Here is a 19,167-nt window from a genome sequence, read left to right as displayed (position 1 = left end):
CTACAGAACAGGCCAGAGGGTTGTCTGCCTCCCTCTGCTCTAGAGGTGAACTCTCCAGAAAGTAGACATGACATTTAGGCTCCTTGCTCAGCTTCAAAAGTTCACTAGTCTTTCTCTGCCTTTCCTCATTTAAGTATACAATGAGTCCAAACTAGCTGAACAGGGTCTCACACACAGACATGTTTTATGGAAGCTTGTCCCGACCAGTTTGGCCCAAGAGTGTAGATCAACATTAAATCCTTCTTCTCAAAGGGTGCATCTAGAAGTTGTTCTTGTGGATTCTTCTTGCTCCTTTGTATTAACATATTTGTAACGGTTACCTATGATAAAGATAATCATTTTTTTGTAAAGAAAATATTTAAAAAACGGAACTTGAAATACATTGAAACTATCACCATTGAATGAGAGGACAGTGGACAACTCACATAGCTGATGGTGAGCAATGCTGCCATAAGCCCCACAATGGAAAGAACTAGGATGGTATTGCTTTCTTCTGATTGGTCTGTGGACTTATTGTCATGGCAACCTGCAAATGAAAAAGTAATAATACACTGGAAACTAATACAATGAGTATATATCAGCACAGAGGAACTTTCTGGGGGGTCAAATTTAAAACACCCACATGCAGTATACAGTTTGCTTACATACCAAAACAAGCACACAATGAGATAAGAACAAACTCACCAGTCACTCTGAGGTGAACCTGCCCCTCCTGGTTCTGCACTCCTACAGACACTTGTACCTCCCACTATCAACAGCCGTTACATTGGGCAGGAAGATATCAAAAGAATTATCAGCCAAAAGTTCCACTTCACGCTCGAAATCTGCGTACCATTGGGTGGTGCTGTTAGGTGATAGCCTCTTCATCAATAGATCAGACTCCTTATTATAGGGCTTCTCATCCAGCTGGGAGAAGAGGATGTGAGGTTACTTTATGCCCTTAACAGCTGGTCTGGGGCCAGTGCTGTAGTTTCAATAATGAAGATTACAATGAGGACTGAGGACATACCAGATTGTAAATCACTAGTATGAGCCACTTATGTGTGAGCAGCCAAAGATCTCCAGAAAAACAGCAAAAGGCAGATAGTCAAATAGTAGTTAAATCAAGTTCCATGGTTCAATTGCTAAAATGAATTAACTCAAGACACATTTTGCTTACCAGGACAGCAGGAAACAAACCTGAGGTTAAATTGGCTGGGAACATAAAAGTTATGAGTTCTGCTGTCTTTAGATGGAGGAAAGAGTGGACGAAGATTGATATGATTAAGTGGCTAGACAAAGGCGGCCTACAATACTAGAAAAGTACATTTCCTGAAGAGAATGTGGTGTGCTTGCTAACTTGCTTAAAGTATTTATGGTTTTGAAAAAAGTTAGTGTAGTGGTACTGACTGCAGTAGTAATGGTAATGACTGGTTATATTTGAAAGAGTAGGTAGCTGTAAAAAAAATATATATATATATTGATTGGTTTGGTGTCTCTAGCTTGAACAGTTCAATAGTTACTGTTGCTGAGTTGTTTTATGCTAATTTATATAGTTATTAAACGTTTCTAAGAATTTGAAGTTAGGATAGCCAGAACCTGTGAAAGTTGGTTTGGTGTCTCTAGCTGAATGGTTCAAGAGTTACTGTTGGTGAGTAATTTAGTGCTAATTTATGCAAATATATATAGTTATAGTTGATTAAAGTTTTTAAGAATTGGAAGTTAGGATAGCCTGAAAATGTGAAAGATGGTTTGGTGTCTCTATTTTAATATGGTGTCTCATAATTATGTGAGGTTTTATGTGTTGTTGGAGGTGCGTCTTGGTCAGTTTAGCTCAGAAATGGTTGCCTTCGTCAATCCGTCTAATCCTGCCTAATGAGAGGCCGGCCCTGAGGTCTCTGATCCAGGGCTTTAGTCAGCATTAGCAGGCCACACTGATGCCCTGGAAAAGAGTAACACAAAGTAGTTTACCTTGTACCACCTCACTGACCAGTGCCTGACCCCAGGGAAAGAACCGAATCCTCACCACATATTGACCTTGTATCTTCAGCATCCTTCATATACCTGCTGTGCACGCAAACTGGAAAATAGAAGGCAAATGACAAGACGAACCTTGTTGGACAGCCCTTAACGAAAAGGATTGCAGTCAGAGTGCAGTATTACTGCAGTATGCTGCTTCCAAAATAACCTTTTTTTTACTGCAGTAATGTTGCAATGTAACTGCAGTCAGAGAGCAGTATAACTGCAGTATGCTCCAAATACTGCGTCCAAAATAACACCGTTTTTTTTACTGCAGTAATTTTGCAATGTAACTGCAGTTAGAGAGCAGTCTAAAAAAAAAGGTGGAAGGGAGGACATAAAGACTTGTTAGCCCTAAAAGGACATGTCAACCTACCTAGTGGTAGACAAAATGGCTTATTAGTTTGCTACGAAAAGTGTATTTGATCGAATATAAATACATTCTTAATGGTTAAGTTGTTACAAGTGTACTAATATAAGTAGGACACGTGACATCCCGGCAACTTTGAGGAAAAATACTTTATATCGGAGTCTCGAGGTGAATATGCATATTCATGTCTGAGGCTGGTAGCGTAGCATCTCTCTCCATTGAATACAGGTCGTGACGTCACCAGCCCTCATCGAATATTCCAAAATATTGATACAAATAATGAGATGTGTCCATCAATCCAAATAAAAGAGAGGCGGGAGCCAACTAGCATTGTTAGAGCGGAGAGGCATGTGTTTTGTCAGAATATCTATAATCTTTGACTGCAGTAAATCTGTTCACTGTCCTATTTCCACGCCCCGCATTTATTGATTAACTCGTCAAACATCAAACATGGAGGTCTTGCCTTTGATTAAACGTTTTTGGTAAGTAGGAAAGGCAACGTAAAACGCAATTGAAATGAGACATAGTTATGGTCCCTATGTAATATATTTCAGACTATAACTTTAACATGGACCTTATTTTGATAAGAAAAATGTATCGAAATCACTAGGCTGCTACAGTCTCGCGCACCAATCAGATACTCCTCATATTTCCCTGTGCGCAATCGCGACGAGGGTATGTTGTCTATGTGTGACTGCATATAAAAAAATCCTATAGGTCTGTGTTTATAAGAAAATGGACCAAGATCTAGAATTCCCCTAGCAGGGTCTGCCCCTGGCAGGAGTCGAGTCACTGGTATTCTTTTAAAGGTCCACCAAAATGTTCATTTACATTTTATCTCGGTATAGTCAGTTCTCCCTCACAGCACAGGTATTTGAATAAAAAGTCAAATCATTGCCTGATCTTTTCCCAAAGGGCCAGGACAACTCAATCTTTTCTTTTCCGAGGCCCCTTTTAAAACAGAAAGAAAATCTGGGGTCCCCCATGGGCATTAGGGCTCTGCTTAGTTGGCCAAGGCTTACTTACTAAAAAATGTTTTAAAGAATCTGGGGTCCACCTACATTAGAGATACATTTTTAAGAGTAAACTGTCTGATTGATATTAATTGTTGACACTCACTATATAACATTGAACATTGTTTTTAATATTTTAATGCATGTCAAACTCTAGTTTGTGATTTTCTATTTCTTAGTTTTCTCCTTATATTTTCAAGGGCTCCTAAAAGCTCTGGGTCCCTCTCCCCTGGGGTTCCTACGTCCCCTGGTTGAAAACCACTTATCCCTCTTTTTTACAGGGTAAATTGTCTGAGGATACATTCTCATTTACAGTAACAACCTGGGAATATTTACACTTGTGTGTGAGGGGGGGGGGGGGGGGGGGGTGCAGATTGGGAATTTAGCCAGGACACGATAAGTACCATGGGATCTTTAGTGACCAGAGAGTGTCTGGACACCCATTTAACTATCCCAAAGACTGCACCCTACACATGGCAATGTCCCCAATCACTGCCCTGGGGCATTGCCCTTCCAAAACCTGTTCAGCAGAATCCAGGGACCAACTCTGCTTATCTTCAGAGGTAATTTAGCAGTGGTATGCAGGGTGGTATGCTTCTGGCTAAATGTGGCCTATGTGACAGCAGTCTGAATTCTACAACAATGTTCCATAATAGATCAAATGTCAGATTGTCTAATGTGAAAGCATTAGATGTCCTGAATACAAAGCATTATGTTAGCCGCAAATCCAACACAACACATCACTGATTACCACTCTTCGTATTTTTAAGCATGGTGGTGGCTGCATCATGTTTTGGGTATGATTGTCATCAGCAAGGGCTAAGGAGTTTTTTAGGATAAAAATAAAGGTAGATAGAGGTAAGCACAGGCAATATCCTAGAGGAAAACCTGGCTCAGTCTGCTTTCCAACAGATACTGGAAGACAAATTCACCTTTCAGCAGAACAATAACCTAAAACACAAGGCCAAATATACACTGGAGTTGCTTACCAAGACGACATTGAATGTTCCTGAGTGGCCTAGTTACAGTTATGACTTAAATTGACTTGAAAATCTATGGCAAGACTTGAAAATGGCTGTCTAGCAATGATCAACAACCAATTTGACCGAGCTTGAAGAATTAAAAATAATATTGTGCAAATATTGTACAATCCAGGTGTGCACAGCTCTTAAGAGACTTACCCAGACAGACTCACCACTGCCAAAGGTGATTCTAACATCTATTGACTCAGGGGTGTGAATACTTATGTAAATTTGAGATTTCTGTATTATAAAAAAAAAAATTAATACTAAAAACATGTTTTCATTTTGTCATTGTGGGGTATTGTGTGTAAATTGGTGAGATAAATGTTTTTATTTAATCCATTCTGAATTCAGGCTGTAAAACAACATTTGGAATAAATTAAGGGGTGTGAATACTTTCAGAAGGCACTATAGATGTTAGAGATGCCAAGCAATAACAGAAAGCTCTCAAGATTAATCGGTTCATCTTGGACTTGGAAGTGATTAAATTAACTGTCAATTGGAGAGTTACTGGTCTGAAATCCTAATGCTGTCGTGTTATAAGGAAGATACTCACTTAACCTGTGTCAAAATTAGCAAGGATTAAAAAAACATTTAACATATTTTTATACTGTCCACTATCTCCTCTGCAATTTATTATTGGTACAGAAATACATTTCTTTTTGAAGTTACAAGCTACACTTATCCCTTTCAGACATTAAGCTTAGAGACAAGTGACTGACTGAATAGGTTGATACAGTGAGGGGAAAAAGTATTTGATCCCCTGCTGATTTTGTACGTTTGCCCACTGACAAAGAAATGATCAGTCTATAATTTTAATGGTAGGTTTATTTGAACAGTGAGAGACAGAATAACAAAAATATCCAGAAAAACACATGTCAAAAATGTTATAAATTGATTTGCATTTTAATTTCCCTCGCTGTATCACTTTGTACATTTCATGGAGACTTACCAAATATCAGTTTTATTTTATTTCAAAAAATTAACTGACAGATGTCATTTGATACGCACTAGTATTCCATAAGCTGCAAATAAGCAAATGTTTTTTAGGTCAGATGCTTTGCATTTGCACTCTTTAATTCTGTTACACTTATTATTATTGTGCAATAATGTGTTGAGTGCTATGATCACACAGTTGACATGAAAAAAGGTCACTGTTATTGTATATGACCCGAATCCATGCACTCCTTCTATCAAATCTGTCTTGTGATATGGTGATGCAATAAAAAACAAATATTGATTTATTCTATAGTTACATTTTTTAAAGTTACATCAAAGTTACATGAAATTCCATCACTTTACAAGTGATGGAAATGACTCGTGTCAAGGACCAGTATATAACTAGTATAAAATATGACAGATTGTGTTGTATGAAATAGGTATAGAATTGTTGCCAGCCATTTAGCACCTCAAACAGTATACTATGCAGACAAATAGTTGTGTATCTAGTTTGTAAGTCTCTGTAAAATGGTAAGGTAAATAATTTATCTTAATAACATGAAATTTTCTGAGTAACAATCAACTTTTCTAAGAGAAACATCACTACTGTGGTGACTAAAAAAGTGAAGACTCGTCTTAAGAAAAAGTTAAATAACATTTATCTAAGAACACATAGCACATGTACGTCAGATACAATTATTTACATGTCTTCTTTATTTTCAACGTAGACACAGAATTGCTGATCATATTCAAAAACCGGATAAAGATTTATACAAAGGTTATTTTCTGTCAGTTACTTTTTGCCAATATTCACCAAAGCCCACTTTTGTATTGCTTGGATGAAATTTTATTTTTTGGTTCTGCATAAAAAAAGTATATACTGTTTTGACCTCACAAAATAACTAAAAGTTATCGATAATTCCTGAAAATTAAGAGTTAATTGAGAGGTTTGCTTGGCTCAGATGGAATGCAGTCTTGGTTGATTTCATCTCTCTGTGCAGAGTACAGCATGTCCCACCAAATCCTTCCAACACGGGTGAGTCCCATTGAACAGTGCTCAGATCAATTCCATTTCAATACTTGTCAATAAAGGATTTTAATTAGGCATGAAATTCAATGCAGTACACATTGATAATTTTCCAGTTCAAAATCAATTTCAACTTCCAATTACTGAAACTTCAATTGACTGGGTTGACTGAAATGTAAATGGGATTAACCCCAACATTGCCATGGAAAGACCCTGCAGAATGACCCCTATTAGGTTCTAATTTTCAGAGTAAAAACTCAATGGCACTATGAAAGCTTTACCAAGTTTATTCTTCCCAGAGGATCAATACAGCTGCATTAGACAAAAAGATTTTCACACAAGCACTGATATTTAACCCTTTCTCTTAGGCTGAGTCTCTTCCTACCCATCTAATTGTATCTTTACTGCTAGGCAGGAAAGGAAACTAAGTAATATGGCCATAAACCTTTCTTTGTCACTTAACGTGACCTGACCTGACCTCGACCCCCTTCATCACTAATCCATGGCTCTCTCCCCTTATCAATGCCTGCCATATGTGATCGCTTCCCTATACTCAGCACATTCCAAGCTTAATTGCACACACTATATACATTCCTCCTACAGATAACCATAGGATCCCTGATATAATGTAAACATTATTCATTACCCTCTCTCCCTCAGTGATATGAATAAGTATATTTCATATTCTCAGAACCCCACACGCCATATCATTAATTATTTATTCTCCCTTTCCTGAAGCTCCTTGTTGGGGTTTGATCTTGGGGCTTAGATCGTGGGGTCCCTTCACCAGGCCCTGCTCCTTGCGCATCACAGGCTCTTGAATGCTGCAGTCATGCCTACACAACTTAGTTCTACAGGATCGTCCAGAGGTTTGTCTGCCTCCCTCTGCTCTAGACATGAACTCTCTGGAAAGTAGACATGACTCTTAGGCTCCTTGCTCAGCTTCAAATGGGCTCTAGTCTTTCTCTGTGTTTCCTCTTCACATTCAAGTATACAATGAGTCCAAACTAGCAGAACAGGGTCTCACACACAGACATGTTTTATGGAACCCTGTCCTGACCAGTTTGGCCCCAGAGTGTAGATCAACTTTAAATCTTTTTTCTCAAGGGGTGCATCTAGAAGTGGTTCTTGTGGATACTTCTTACTCCTTTGCAATAACATATTCCTTAGGATGACCTATGGTAAAGATTAGCATTATTAAGTAAATAAGGAAAATGAAATACATGGAAACCATCACCATAAAATGTTAGTTTCTTTCATTTGTTTAAAAAATACAAATAACTCAGAAGAACAGCTGACAGTGTAGTAACTCACATAGCTGATGGTGAATATCAGCAATGCCGCAACAATCCCCACAATGGAAAGAACTAGAATGGTATCCATTTCTTCTGATTGGTATGTGGACTCAAGGCAACCTGCAAAACAAGTATCCACAAATTCTTGAGCCTCACTGGAAATGTTTTAAAATATTAACTTTCTCTGGCTCCAATTTAGAAACACTCACATGCAGTATACAGTTTGCTTACATACCAAAACAAGCACACATTGAGAGTAGAACACACTCACCTGTCACTCTGAGGTGAACCTGCCCCTCCTGGTTCTGCTCTCCTACAGGTGCTGCCAGGAGACACTTGTACCTCCCACTATCAACAGCCGTTACATTGGGCAGGAAGATATCGAAAGAATCGTCAGCCAAAAGTTCCACTTCACGCTCCAAACCTGCGTACCGTAGGGTGGTGCTGTTAGGTGATAGCCTCTTCATCAATAGACCAGACTCCTTATTATAGGGCTTCTCACCCAGCTGCAAGAAGAGGGTGTGAGGTTACTTTATGCCCCTAACAGCTGGTCTTAACCTTCTTAACCTTATAGAATGTCATATTATTCTTTACGTAAATCTGTATGATATGTATCATATGTTACACTTTGTATGGTATGTATTAATTTGTGGATGCCCATTACCCATTTTGTATGATATGTTACAAATTACATTTACATTTAAGTCATTTGGCAGACGCTCTTATCCATTACAATTCCTACAATTCCTATAATATGTTACGAATTTGCTCGACTTAAAATATATTACGAATTTGCAAAACGTATGATATGTTACGAATTCTAGCTACTCTAGCTAATGTTAACTAGGCTGGGCTCAGGGGTTAAGGTTAAGTTTAGGAGTTAGCTTAAAGGGTTAGGGTTAGGGGAAAGGTTAGCTACAAATATTAAGGTTAGGTGAAGGGTTAGCTAAAATGGTTAAGGTTAAAGGAAGGGTTAGCTAACATGCTAAGTAGTTAAAAAGTTGATGAAGTTGTCCCTGATGAGATTCTAACTCGCAACCTTTGATTTGCTAAATATTTACATTGTATGTCCACCTATCCACTCCGACCAATCCCCCTCCTTTAGTTTTTGCCTTTAGTAACCACCTGTCTTATGTAACCATAACAAACGTAATATATCACACTAAATGGAGTTTCATGGATTTACTTACAGAATAATACAAAATGCTCTGAGACAAGTTGCTGGTCTAGGACCAGTGCTGTATATTTTTTTTACATATATTGCATGGTTCAAAACACAACATTGGTGCTACTATAATAATAGAACGCTTACCTTGTACCACCTCACCGCCCGGTACTGGACCCCAGGCTTACATATTGCTTTACATTTCAGAATTGAGTCCTCTCCACAAACTGACTTCACCTCTTGTGTAGGCTTATCCTGTGTAAGCCCACCTTGCAAGTAGGCAGCTATAGACAAACACAAGGTACATCACAATTTCAGGTGAGTCTGCAGTTAGACTGATATCAAAGTCATTGTTTAATAGAAATTACAACATACCTAGAATGCAGACGAGTTGAAAAAACATATTTGTAGAACTACAGCAATGAAGATGATGATCCAGAAAAGAAGTTAATCATTTTATATAGTAAGCTAAAATGGAAGTGAAACTAAGGGGATTCCCGTAGAGTGTTTCGTGACAGTGGGTGTAGATGGATGAGAAACTATCCGCTTCAGTACGAAATGAAGACGGAAAAGTATGAGGTGTGAATGTGATCTCATTGAATTACATATTCTGGGTGCGATGTCTCAGGTGCGCGTGCACTCCCCACTGGAAATGTATTTCTTGAGCATATCATGGCGATTCGAGGCATTATCCTGGTGTGTTTCGGTAGGCTGTTTTTCATACATATGTGTTCATACACAGCGTTAAAATTAAGCACCCTTGTCACTGGATGTTATTTCTGAATGTTAACTCAATACTTTATTTAGCAGTGTATTAGTAGATGGGCCAAATATGGTGGATAAATGAAGATATTTAATTCAGGTAATTTACAATTGAAAAATTGAAGGTCCGTTCCTGTTTGCTTAACGGGGTGGCTATCCCATAGGCGATAGCAGCTCGGCCTGGTCGACTTAGTTCATTGACTTCAATTGAACCAGAAAAAACAGCGACTGGGTTGTCTAGTTTCTCATCCGTCTCTGGCTAGGCATCAGATGCATTTTACGCACGCTCACACATGCGATGTGTCTGTCTGCTTGGCATTACTTAGATTTATTTCGGTAGATGAGAAGGCGTTAATTCGAATATAATAAATATATATATATATATAAAAGCCTAAATATATATAGGCTTGTTGCTTACTGAAAGTTTACATTCATTTTCCATCGCCTGTGAATAACCACACTGGCTGGGTAACGATGCTTCGAGGGTGTCTGTAGTTTATGTGTGCAGATGGTCCCTGGTTCTTTCCCAGGTAGGGCGAGGAGATGAACGGAAGCTATGCTGTTACATATAGAACTCTTTTTTGGAAGGTCCTATAAAGAACCATCAAAAAGGTCAAATAGCTTCTTTTTTTTATACATTTATTAAACTTTTATAGTTTTATAGCTTTTGATTACAGACAAAATCTCTAAGTGCTTGTTAAACAAAATAAACAAGTCATTTTTAAAGAAATATGGTCTATAACAATAGCTAGATGAAGTCGAATGAGTGTTTCTTGACGCCTCCAGCAGATGGACAGCCATAGTCATGAGGATCTGGAAGCTCATAGCTAGATGGTCAGCGGAGGTGGTGGTCAGGTCAGCATGTCCAAGGGCATGCAGGTAGTGCGATGTCATCATGGCGTCTCTGCCGTCTCTAGAGTTTCTGTATTGTTAGGACTCGATGATAAAGTTTGAGCTCCACACAGAGAACAGCCCACTCCTTACGTCAGAAGTATCCTCACAAGCAATTAAAAAACTGCCCCGCTGCCAATATATCCTCTTGTACATTCTGTTTAACTTAATGTACAAGTGGGTAACCTGTGCAAGGTGTGAAATGGAAATGTATTTTTTGAATATCCCAACTCTCCCTGAGACAACCTCAGAGAGTGGGGTCATAGCCAGGGATCAGCCATTATTGACGCTGACCCTGGAGCAATTGGGGTTAAGTGCCTTTCTCAAGGTCACAACAACAGATTTTTCACCTAGTCTGCTCTGGGATTCAAACCAGTGACCTTTTCAGTTAGTGTCCCAATGCTCTTAACCACTAGGTTGCCTGCTGCCCTTGTTCTATAAATGACTATTAAAACAAGGTTTTATAGTAGTGTCATGAGGTGGAAAGTGACAGGTTCTAGATCTGGTTTGAGTAGGCAGACAGAGAAAGCAGAGGCAGACAACAAATGGCATTTTCTAAACATTGGTTTTGTAAGGAATGGTTTTCAATTAGTTTCAACTTGTCAGTTATCAAGTTTCAATTTCCAAACGTTTCCTCTTACGTTTCACTTTTAAACCAAGATAAGTTTATCAAAAAAATCAGAAGAAACACACAAACCTAAGAAAACAAAAGGGGCTCATGAGTGATGCAGCCCAGGAGAAAGGTGTCCATTTTCTCCAGTTCTCAGTTGAAGCTCAAACTTCATTAGCCATGTGCTCTCACCAAACAAAACCATAAACTCTCTGCCCAATTATCTCCACCATGCCTCCAGACAACATTCACTTCCTGTGGACAGCTGCCAAGAAACACAAAAAATAGGTGGGGTTTAAACACATGAAGCTATAATCACATGACTAGTCAGTTAGCCAATGAAATCACTTGTTATATTAAATATGCTTAAAGTCACAGCTATGACAATGGCCTCAAAAGGGGTTCCACTATGGCTACAACCCATTCTGGTGCTGTATAGAATTTATTTTTAACGGTTCTTTATAGAACCTTTGTGGACCTTTTTATAAAACCTTTCTCAATCTAAAAATAACCTCCTGAAGAACAATACAGGTTTTTTTCTGGTTAGCCATTTTAAATGGTTAAATTTTCATAGGTTTTATTGTTGTGTTAATTGGTTTATATCAGGGGTGCTAACTCTGGAACAACTGGGGGATCTTGAGGAGAGGTTTGAAAACCCCTGATTTAGACCACAGTTCTCATTTGATGCAAGGCCATACATGAGTCTGTCACAAGACACCTTCACTGGGCATATTTAACACGTAACAGTATAGCACAACAGATTAGATGAACTGGAATGATACTTTCACCTCCAAATATTTGAATGAGCTGCCTTTTATACTTTTAATTATGACCAAAGAGGAAGAGGCAAAGTGAGATGTTTCACTTGCCAAAATCTGTCCAAAATAATCCCAATGTGTTTCTATGGTTTTATTTTGGATTTAATCTTGTCGTCTGCCTTCCCTTATTTGGGACAACGACTCCCATTGTTAGGGCGAAGACATGAGCATCTCATCATTAAATACAGATCTCTGTTATCACTAAAGGAGCAAAAACACTTTTTGTGAACTGCAAAGAACCCCTGAATTGCTCAAAGGGTTATTTTTTAATTGTATTTTATTTAACTAGGCAAGTCAGTTAAAAACAAATTCTTATTTACAATGACGGCCTACAGCCATTCCAGAGTTAGCACACCTGATATAAACCAATTAACACACAAATAAAACCTATGGAAATGTAACAATATATAATGGCTCACCAGAAAAAAAGCTGTATTGTTCTTCAAAAGGTTATTTCTAGGCAAAAGGCCTCCTTCGGGGACGGTGGATGGGATTAAACATTTTACAGATAGGACAAAACTCACATCATGACAAGAGACACCACAACACTGCATAAAGAGAGACCTAATACAACTACATAGCATGGTAGCAACACAACATGGCAGCAGCACAAAACATGGTACAAACATCACCCAATCCAATGAACCCTTGAGGAACCCTATTTTCTTAGTGTGTGACAGTGTGGTCGTTCGAGTAATTGGGCTGTGACAGATTAGGTTACATCTCACATGTGAGTTGCATCATGAAAGTAGTTCACGCATGCTGAATGGGGATATCAACAGCAGCCAAGTCATACATAATTTAGGATATGCAGTTTGCATGGTAATGTATCTAATCTATTTTCCAGACACTTCCGCCCAAATGGACGAATAGTCTAGTGGACCAAGGCGACAAACTTGGCCTCCATTAGCCAGTACAGAAAGATTGCAAGAAACTCCAGACGCATAGGCATTGACTTAGTCTGCTTAATCCACCAACCAATCATCTCTCACAACACCTTCTCCCTAACCCTCCCCGTACATGTCTTGTGCTTACCACAAGTTCCTGCCCGGTGTAATAATATTGATGGTTTGTCAAGACTTGTTCATTTTTTTCTTCAGAAAAGTCATCATACCATGTTGTTTACAAGTACCACCTGTCATTTCAATAAGTATAGTCCTATGTACTGATGTAACCAACGGAATTTGATCCTAGGTTGTTTTCACAAGACTCTTAGCCCTCTGAACTTATGGCTTCGCATGGGGGAGCAAACACGAGTACTCCGCTTTCTTGATAATTGGCCCAGAACAGAGTAGCACGGCAGGCCCTTAGATGTACACGGAGAGCCATGCATGTCAATCTCTCCAGGCGAGATTGGCTGCATCAATGCTTGTTTTTGTGAGAGGTATTGACATGTTGAAATCACCAAGCTGTCTGTTTAAGCGTCTAGCGCACAGCTCAGACACCCATGCATACCCCACACGTCATACCACACCAGATGTCTCTTCACAGTCCCCAAAACCAGAACAGACTACGGGAAGCACAGAGTACTACATAGAGGGGCGGCAGCGTATCCTAGTGGTTAGACCATTGGACTAGTAGCTGAAAGGTTGCAAGATCGAATCCCCGAGCTGACAAGGTACAAATCTGTCGTTCTGCCCCTGAACAAGGCAGTTAACCCACTGTTCCTAGGCTGTCATTGAAAATAAGAATTTGTTCTTAATTGACTTGCCTAGTAAAATAAATAGTCATGACTACATGGAACTCTATTCCATATCATGTAATGCAGTAAAAACAGATACAACTACAGTGTTGACTGTGCAGAGACACACATATGCTAACACAGGCATTCTACACACATTTTAATATTGTTATTTTTCTGTATTATTGATTTTGTATTGTAGATATGTTATGGCAGAGTAGTGTGTATTAATGTGTTGTGTTATGTATTGTTTTGTTGTATGTAATTGTGATTGGACCCTAGGAAGAGTAGCTGCTGCCTTGGCAGCCGCTAATGGGGATCCGGAATACATGCAAATATACTATAGTGACCACCTCCATGAAGCTGACACTGCCTAGGATGTAGCATAACAGTGGATTTAGGTCGACATCATCCTTTCTTAGGGCTAGGTGGATTCCAGTGGAGGCTGGTTGGATGCGCTATAGGAGGACAGGCTCATTGTAATGGTTGGAATGGAATGGTATCAAACATATGGAAACCACACATTTGACTCCGTTCCATTCATTCCATTCCAATGACTCTGTCCTATAGCTCCTTCCACCAGCCTCCACTGGTGGATTCCCAATCCCATTCAAATCCTTTTCTTTATTCGCTTTTCAGTCTTATTGTCCGCAGCCCTTGTCGTGGAGAACATTCCCTACACATGTCAAGAGGGTACAATCACACTTGAAGCACCATTTGGAGCAATGGATCCCCATTGTGAACAGAGCTGGACCACTGGCAAAAAGGTAATCTATTATCTATTTTATTAGCACTATTATTTAGACTTCACCATTGATGGTATCATCAACAGTATGCAGAGGGTCAGGAGCCATGTCAATTGACATAGATCGTTTGTGTGTATGCATTGATATGTAGGCTACGTGTGCCTTTTTAAAAATGTATGTAGTTCTGTCCTTGTCTAATGATGTTCTGTATTATGTCATTGTGTATTATGTTTTATGTTTTGTGTGGACCCCAGGAAGAATAGCTGCTGCTTTTGCAACAGCTAATGGGGATCCTAATAAAATACCAAAAACAACAACAATTGAGACATGACGTAAAATATTATTTTCTTACTGCAGCCCATTGCCTACTACAAAAATGGCAAAGGTGAATGCAGGTTTCCATGCAAGCACGTGTTCTCTGGCAAAGTCATCCTCCGTGAATGTCCCGATGTCATATTAACTACTGGTTGCACCACCAAAGTAGGTCAATTTATACAATTCACATTCCTCTCCTCTGTTACTGCCTGCCAAGTGTCAACCTGTTTCTTTCACTGTCACAGGATGGGGTATATGAAGAGACCAGGCTACACTTCTCAGGTATGGTTGCTCCTGATGTTATTGGTGTATAACACAACAAACCATTGATATTCATATAGAGCATTGTTGTCATCATATTGCTCTTTTTTGCTCCATTAGTGATAACCAGACCAACTGTCTCTATGACAACCACTAACACTGCAAACAAGCAATTCTATGGTAAAGTATGTTTAAAAAAATAATGGATTACATTTTGATTGCACAAATAAGTGGCACTGTTATCAAAATATACATTACTAGCGGTAAATCATTGCAAATTAATATTTTGATTTAATGCAATCCCCCCCCCCTCCCACAAAGCAAATAGCCTTATGTACAATGCCTTTGGAAAGTATTCAGACCCCTTGACTTTTTCCACATTCTGTTACGTTACTTACTGCCTTATTAAAAAAAGAAAAGAAAAAAGAATTCCCCCCGTCAATCTACACACAATACCCCATAATGACGAAGCAAAAACAGGTTTAGAAATGTTTGGAAATAAATGGAAATATAACATTTACATAAGTATTCAAGCCCTTTACTCAGTACTTTGTTGAAGCACCTTTTGGCAGTGATTACAGCATCGAGTCTTCAAGCACAAGGACAGGTGAAACTGATCAGGGCCTGACACTCCCAGTCCCTGTGCTGAAAGCATACTCACAGCATGATGCTGCCACCACCATGCTTCACCGTAGGGATGGTGCTAGGTTTCCACAAGACTTGATGCTTGGCATTCAGGCCAAAGAGTTCAATCTTGGTTTCATCGGACCAGAGAATCTTGTTTCTCAAGGTCTGCGAGTCTTTATGTGCCTTTTGCAAACTCCAAGCAGGCTTTCATGTGCCTTTTACTGAGGAGTGGCTTCTGTCTGGCCACTCTACCACAAAGGCCTGATTGGTGGAGTGCTGCAGAGACGGTTGTCCTTCTGGAAGGTTCTCCCATCTCCACAGAGGAACTCTGTCAGAGTGACCATCGGGTTCTTGGTCACCACCCTGACCAAGAGCCTTCTCCCCCAATTGCTCAGTTTGGCCGGGCGGCCAGCTCTAGGAAGAGTCTTGCCGGTTCCAACTGCATATTATCAGAGCTCTATTAGTATCAAAATAAGTTTTGATGCTATAATGAGAGATTTTGAAAACACAAAATAACTTATTTAACAACTGTCTTCTTCTGTTTATATTTTAGGATTCGGGGCATTCCTGATTCTTTCGGTCTCTATGATCATTAAATTTGTACTGTAGATGTGGTCTGAGGGGCCTCTCCCATTGTTGGTCCTAGATTGTTGGTCCCCAAAGAACCCAGATTGCATCCTTTATCCTGCCATTGAAGAACTGTTGTGCATTTGTAGTGGTTGGGACACACTACACAAACTAACATCAAAGTTGAGCCAATAGTATTATAGACATCTATCTACTCAGGACCTTGATTGCTTTTTAAAGGAAGAATATGGCTTCCGCCACCAATCTCCAGACTCTAATTGCATGTTTTAGTCTCATTGCTGTCTTCTATGCACTTTTTTACCTTCTGTCTCAATACTCTGCTAACTAAGTGTACATGTAGGATGGGTGAAGTTTACATCATGTAGTTTCACCTAAGAGAGGAAGAAAGAAAGCCATAGTGTTTTTGACTGAACACAAAATTAAACAGGAAATGTGTTGTTGCTGACCACTTCCTCAACATGTTGTGCCATGTCGACAGTGTTATTTATTACATATATTTATGAAGCTATTTATTACCTATTAATTCTAAAACGCACAAATGACCAAAGTATGAATGTACAATTAGCTAGAAAAACAAGATGTAAAATGGTCCATTACAAGCCAATCATCTCTCCTATGGACAATGTTTTGGCACAAAATGGCAGTACTTCAATATGCCTTGGGACCAATGTCAAATTGTATGTGTTTTTATGTCCCATCAAATTAAGGAATTTATTTTGCAAGATTTTAAGAATATATATTTTAAGTAGTGTCCGTTTTTAAAATAATATGCACTTTGCATTGGACCATTTTGTATTGGTACAAATATAGCTACACCTACTGACCCTTAGATCAGACAATAAGCTTAGAGACAGTGACTCAATGAAGTGGATAGATTTCACCAGGTAGATTTCAGAGAGATATACTGTAAAATATTGTTTAACACTTGGTATTAATAATACTTATTACCTGCCCCCAGTCCATACAACCAAACACTTTTTATGAACTAACAACCATCATTTTACACACAGTAAGAGGAGCCCTTTTGAACACGAGCAGCGTGAAACAAATTACTCAATAGTTAATTTTCTTGTCCGTTGATGTCATGTATGTGTACTTTCGTAGCATAGTTGTAATGTTTTGCATGCTTTTGATGAGACTATCACCCATGTTCATGTTCTGCTCATTTTCTAATCTGTCCTGTGATGTGGTGGTGATGCATTAAAAAAAATGTTTCCAAACATTGTGATGCTTTTCTATCAGGGTTCTGATTAGCCTACTAGCCGCCACCGATCTCTTTTCCCTTTTCTGTTGGTTTAGTCTTATTAGTTGCACCTCTGTCCTATTATGTTTTCCTAATGGGCGTCCTTATTTAAGGCAAGCAAACCCGCCCTTGTCTTCGGCGGGATTATTCTGGTGTTACGTGTTGTGTTGTTGGGTGTGTTCATGCTCCGGACTGGCTACCCTGTGTTTTGGGTTGGTCCGTATTTTCGAGCCCTGTGTTTGGGCATTGTATTTTGGTGCCAAATTAAAGTGCACTTCTCCCTTGGAACTCTCTGCTCTCTGCGCCTGATTCCTACCTCACACACCTAGTCCCGCGTGACAGAATGGTAGAAAAAAGTAATTTAGATTAACCCGAATAACATCAGATGACTGAAAGAGATCCATTCTCAGAAAGACACTCAAACTGTGGCGACAAAAAAAGTGAGGACTCATCTTAAGAAAAGTAAGACAGAATTTATCTAAAACAGTGATATTTCAGAACACACAGTACATGTACTTGCGATACTTTACAAAATTATTTACATAACTTTTTATTTTCAATGTAAGCGCAGCATTGTTGATCATATCAAAAACAAAACCTGACTGGTAGCCAGAGACACCTGCAAGTTTCATTTTCTGCCAATTTCTTTTAGCCAGTTTCTCAAGCCCCTTTACTTATGGTTTGCTCGGAGGAAGACAATTTAATTTTTTGTTTTAGCATAAAAAATTCATAAGGATTGTTTTCGCCTAGAAAAAAAAGTGATCAATTATGCCTAAACATTAGAGTTCATTGGGAGCCTTCATCTCCCTGTGCAGAGTCCAGCATGTCCCACCAAACCCTTCCAACACTGGTGAGCCACATTGAACAATGCTCGGATTAATTCCATTTCAATATCAGTCATTACAGGAATTGAATTAGCTATGAAATTCAAAAAGATCAACGCTGTACACATTGGTCATTTCCCAGTTCAAAACTCAATGTCAACTTCAATTCCTGGTATGGCTGAGATGTGAATGGAATTAACCCCAAAGTTGCCATGGAGCGACCGTCCAACATGACCCCTCATCGTTGACCATTCCTTCACCTTTTCCTGAAGCTCCTTGTTGGGGTTAGATCTTGGGGCTTAGATCGCGGGGTCCCTTCACTAGGCCCTGCTCCTTGCGCGTCACAGGCGCGTGAATGCTGCAGTCCCGTGCCTCACAGAAGCCGGGCACCCCTGCGTTGCCCGCCATGCCAGGCTGACCTAAAGCGCCTGTGAAACCACGGGGCCCTCTGGGACCTGCCATACCGTTATTTGGCTCTGCTGGGTTGCCTGGCATCCCTGTAGGGGGAAAAATGTAATAGTTGGAGGTGGCGTCTTAACAGTTCTCTTGAAAAAGAAGACTTCCTGCTAAAATAAATGTTGAATAAGAACCACACAATCCCTTTTTAAGTGAATCTGGAAGTGAGTTACAGATACTGTACTTTCCAACAATTCTAAGACAAGCAATTTTGAGGTAGACCTGAGAGTTTCACACCAGTGGAAACAGTGTCCTACCTCTGAGGCCTTGATGCCCATCGTGTCCTGGCAGACCTTTACCAGGCTCACCCCCCTTTCCTTTCGGACCTTTTGTTCCTGTGGAGTAGAACAGAGAGCTTGTGAGTGAACTCTGAAGCTATGACTACAAAGGTGCTCCGCTAATTTTCACTTGAAATGAGCCTTTGTCATCAGAGTTTTGTTTACCAGTTATCAAGTCTGGTTTAACTAAGACAATTGGAGTACATACCTCTTTCCCCCTCTGCCCCCTTCTGACCAT

General features: G+C 39.5%; 1 protein-coding gene across 1 annotated transcript; it reads right to left on the bottom strand.

Moving 5' to 3' along the window:
- Positions 1 to 6,640: 6,640 nt before the first annotated feature.
- On the bottom strand, positions 6,641 to 9,342 carry LOC135520292 (CD83 antigen-like). The gene is made up of 5 exons (XM_064945719.1): positions 9,205 to 9,342; positions 8,977 to 9,113; positions 7,936 to 8,170; positions 7,684 to 7,784; positions 6,641 to 7,545 (listed from the first exon to the last, which is right to left on the bottom strand). Exons 1-5 carry the CDS (start codon positions 9,230 to 9,232, stop codon positions 7,393 to 7,395), a joined length of 654 nt encoding a protein of 217 aa, XP_064801791.1. The 5' UTR covers positions 9,233 to 9,342; the 3' UTR covers positions 6,641 to 7,392.
- Between the last annotated feature and the right edge of the window lie 9,825 nt (positions 9,343 to 19,167).

The sequence above is a fragment of the Oncorhynchus masou genome, chromosome 29 (assembly GCF_036934945.1).
Source record: "Oncorhynchus masou masou isolate Uvic2021 chromosome 29, UVic_Omas_1.1, whole genome shotgun sequence".
NCBI classification, from domain to species: Eukaryota; Metazoa; Chordata; class Actinopteri; order Salmoniformes; family Salmonidae; genus Oncorhynchus; species Oncorhynchus masou.
Note: the sequence above shows the minus strand (reverse complement) of the source record. Positions and strands in the feature narration are given on the sequence as shown.

Coding starts and splice junctions, on each gene's coding strand:
- LOC135520292 (XM_064945719.1), bottom strand. CDS start 9,232: ATGTTTTTTCAACTCGTCTGCATTCTAG. Junction 9,114..9,204: donor TCAACTCGTCTGCATTCTAG/GTATGTTGTAAT, acceptor GTTTGTCTATAG/CTGCCTACTTGCAAGGTGGG. Junction 7,546..7,683: donor TGATATTCACCATCAGCTAT/GTGAGTTACTAC, acceptor TCTTTACCATAG/GTCATCCTAAGGAATATGTT.